The sequence below is a fragment of the Plectropomus leopardus genome, unplaced genomic scaffold (assembly GCF_008729295.1).
Source record: "Plectropomus leopardus isolate mb unplaced genomic scaffold, YSFRI_Pleo_2.0 unplaced_scaffold28574, whole genome shotgun sequence".
In the NCBI taxonomy this organism is placed as follows: domain Eukaryota; kingdom Metazoa; phylum Chordata; class Actinopteri; order Perciformes; family Serranidae; genus Plectropomus; species Plectropomus leopardus.
The window spans coordinates 1-3321 of record NW_024631128.1 but is presented as its reverse complement, the minus strand read 5'-3'; the positions used below and the strand labels follow the sequence as shown (position 1 = coordinate 3321).

Genomic DNA, 3321 nt, shown 5'->3' with positions numbered 1-3321 from the left:
TGTAGAAAATATTTCCACATGCTTACACTGATGCAGAGTTTCAGGTAATTCTGTCAAACTCTGCACATAAATCATTCTGCACAGTAAAACTCAATCGCCCAAGAGAAAGGGGGACATAATCCCATATGTTACCGTACATCCTACCAGATCTGGAATGCTTTTTATGAATATGTATCCTCACGATTTATTTAATTTCTGTCTTTATTCAATGCTCACTGAGTCAGCGAGTAGCTGATACGACACAGAGCGGTGGCCTCCAGTCAGATGCAAGCGTCGAAAGGCCAGCCCAGCTCCTTCAGGAAACTACGCCTCCCATGATGCACTGTGCCAAACTTTTCTAGATGAAGATGTGAGTGAGCTGAACGCCAACCAATCAGGGCCTGAGTGGTCTGAGGAACCGGAGGAGAGGGGGCAACCTGGAGGAGAGATGCAAAGGTGGTGTGAAAGACTGTGAGATGGATGAACAGCAGACAGACAGACGGAGGACAGACAGACGGACGGACGGACGGACGGATATCATACGTGGATAGATTTTTCAGGTGGAGTCGGAGGTTGTGACGGCAGGTGATTGGGTGGCTCCTCTCTGACCACCTCCTTCAGCTTCACACTGTCCCTCTCGTACTGAAACACAAATAAAAGAAAGAGTTTAGTGTTTTTGAATGATGCATATGAGCCCTTATTTAATATCACACACACATCACTCTGTGCACATAATGTGCTATTCAAAAGCTTTAACAAATATTATACATTAATATAACTTCCAAGGAGTACATTTTTATCAGTCAACATCAGTCCTAATCATACTATGATTTTCAGAATTTTAACCCTCTAAATGCCCTTTTTTGGTCATAACACGAATACTTTTTAGATTGAAAAAAAAAAAAACACGAAAAATGAATTATTTTCATTCTGCATGCAGAGTAGATTTTTCTTTATTTCTTCTTTTTGTGTTGTGTGTGATTATCACAGCCTTGGCTATGTCAGTGATGTGCAGCAACACTGATTGTGACAGTGCAAGTTTTAGAAATTGCATGTATTTTCTCCAAAGTTATACAATGTTATATACATGCAATGTTTTTATGCTTAGACGGCTGTGGGATTAAAAAATGTAGTTTGAATGGGTTATAATGGCACTTTTTTTTGCACTTAACATTATGAATGTAACAATTTTGTTTACAGTGCATTTTAGACTTGTAGGAGCTTATTAAATAAAAGTTCACATTTTGTCCAAAATGTATGCCATATGCATGAACACAGCCAAAATTACCCAAAAAAATGAAGAATGAAAAGCATGTAAAATGCTCCACACAGTCCCTGTGGGTTAATGTGTAAATGTTAAGATGTTTGTTTTTGATAAGTATAATCTGGTTTCATGCTTCAACACAGTTGCCAGAAATAATGTTTGCTTTGAATGTTTCTGCATCCATGGATAGGTTACATTTGTATGTGATATCATAGCCAATATGCTGAAACCTTCTGCCAATGTGTAGTTAAGTTTAGGCACAAAACTCAGTTGGTTTTGATTAGGGAAATATCAGGTTTTGGCTTAAAGTGGCTGCTTATGGTGGCACTATCCTCACTGGAAAAACAGCAACAGGCTGCTAGAAAACACATGTATGGTGTCTAAAAAGCTGCTGGAAATGCAGCAATGACTAAAAAAACAGCAGTTTTATTGTTTGTTGGAGTTTGTTGGTCTCAAACAGTAGTCTACTGCTCCACCATCCCCTCCAGCTCCAACTTAGAAACCATAAACCATAATATGACGCGTATGAAACGTGCAAATTCTATATATATTTGTTTTTTGCAGAAACGTACAATGCCAACATTTTTTCTCTGACAAAAGAGCTGCTTGCAAGCATTTGATGTGAGATAGTTTTGTAACAGTAGAGGGCAGTGTGTGGCTGCAAATTAACCCTGGAGCTGTGTGTGTGTGTGTGTGTGTGTGTGTGTGTGTGTGTGTGTGTGCGTGTACCTCCTTGTAGGCCTCAGTCAGGGAGCCCCACTTGTTGGGCCAGACTTCGGCTGAATCCTTCTCCACTTTTACATGTGCTTTCCTAAACACACATACACACAAATGTATGCACAAACACACACACACACACGCAAAGTTGTTTACCATCAGTTGACATCCTGCTTCACTGAGCACCGACAGGGAAAAGAAATCTTTAGAGAGCATACACAACACTCCCTGTCTGCGGTTATGATCATATTCTGGATCTGCTGTTAACACAAAGGCGTCCACTTTGTCAAATGTGAAGATAATTCTCCCAAATTAAAGAGATCCTTTTCAAATAACAGCAAGACAAATTTATGTTGTAATGACACATTTTTCTTGTCAGTTCTTCCAACCAAATATTTACATTTTCACACATTTTTCTTGATGTGGCATATGATTTCATCTTTAAATCTGCTTGTTACTGCGTGAAAACTCAAAATATATCATTAAAACAAGTTAGTACAGCAAGCTTTCTGTATTATACAGCATATTTCATAACCAGACGAAAACACAATGCAGATTTGGAATGAAAAAAGGAGCTAGGAGAGAAAGTAAAAATAATAATAATGATAATAAATAAAAGTAACAATGATAATAGTTATTCACAACAAGCCCAGCGGATGACATATCTATTTCTTTTAAAGAAAAATATTAAGAATTTTAACATCGGGTCAACATGTGAATCATCCCACCATCAAGAGAAAATCTTTAAAAACGCTTCACCCTCTTCTGACAGAATAATTGAAATAAAACTCAAATGATCAAAATGATGAAACAAGTTAGCAGATTTACCAGATTTCATCTTGATGCACAAAGTTGACGGGCTCAGATGTTCGCTGTGAATCCGCCATCTGTCCTGACCAGTGTGTGTGTGTGTGTGTGTGTGTGTGTAAGGCTTCTTTCTCTCTGCCCGGCTAATGTTTCACCTGTGTGTAAGTCACACTGACAGACCTGTTTACCGTCTCCATGGAGACGGAGTACCCCGACACACATATATCTCCTCCCTGTCCTGTGTGTAACCGCGATGGGATGGGACCACTGGAGGGTCACTGGGAGCTCAAACTGGGAGTTTTGTAGATATACTTTGATCCAGACTGAAATATCTCAACGACTCACCAAAAACTATCCTGAAATCTCTCCACTGGCTGCATGCGAGCTCTAGAATTTATCTTAATTTGCTATTGTGTATTTTTATATCACTCCCATATCACATTACACATTTGTGTATAAAATGTGCTTTGTAACATGTAAATAAAGTGTTTTTGTTTTTTCATATCCAAGAGAAATGAGTTCCAGGATGTAAGTATCCTAAAGACCTGGTCCTT

The 3321-nt window shown here is 38.8% G+C and overlaps 1 protein-coding gene across 1 annotated transcript; it reads right to left on the bottom strand.

Annotated features, from left to right (window-relative positions):
- Positions 1-225: 225 nt before the first annotated feature.
- On the bottom strand, positions 226-2847 carry LOC121938125 (uncharacterized protein C20orf85 homolog). The gene is made up of 4 exons (XM_042481407.1): positions 2789-2847; positions 1973-2054; positions 523-621; positions 226-416 (listed from the first exon to the last, which is right to left on the bottom strand). The coding sequence occupies exons 1-4, from the start codon at positions 2845-2847 to the stop codon at positions 261-263; spliced, it is 396 nt and encodes a 131-aa protein (XP_042337341.1). The 3' UTR covers positions 226-260.
- Between the last annotated feature and the right edge of the window lie 474 nt (positions 2848-3321).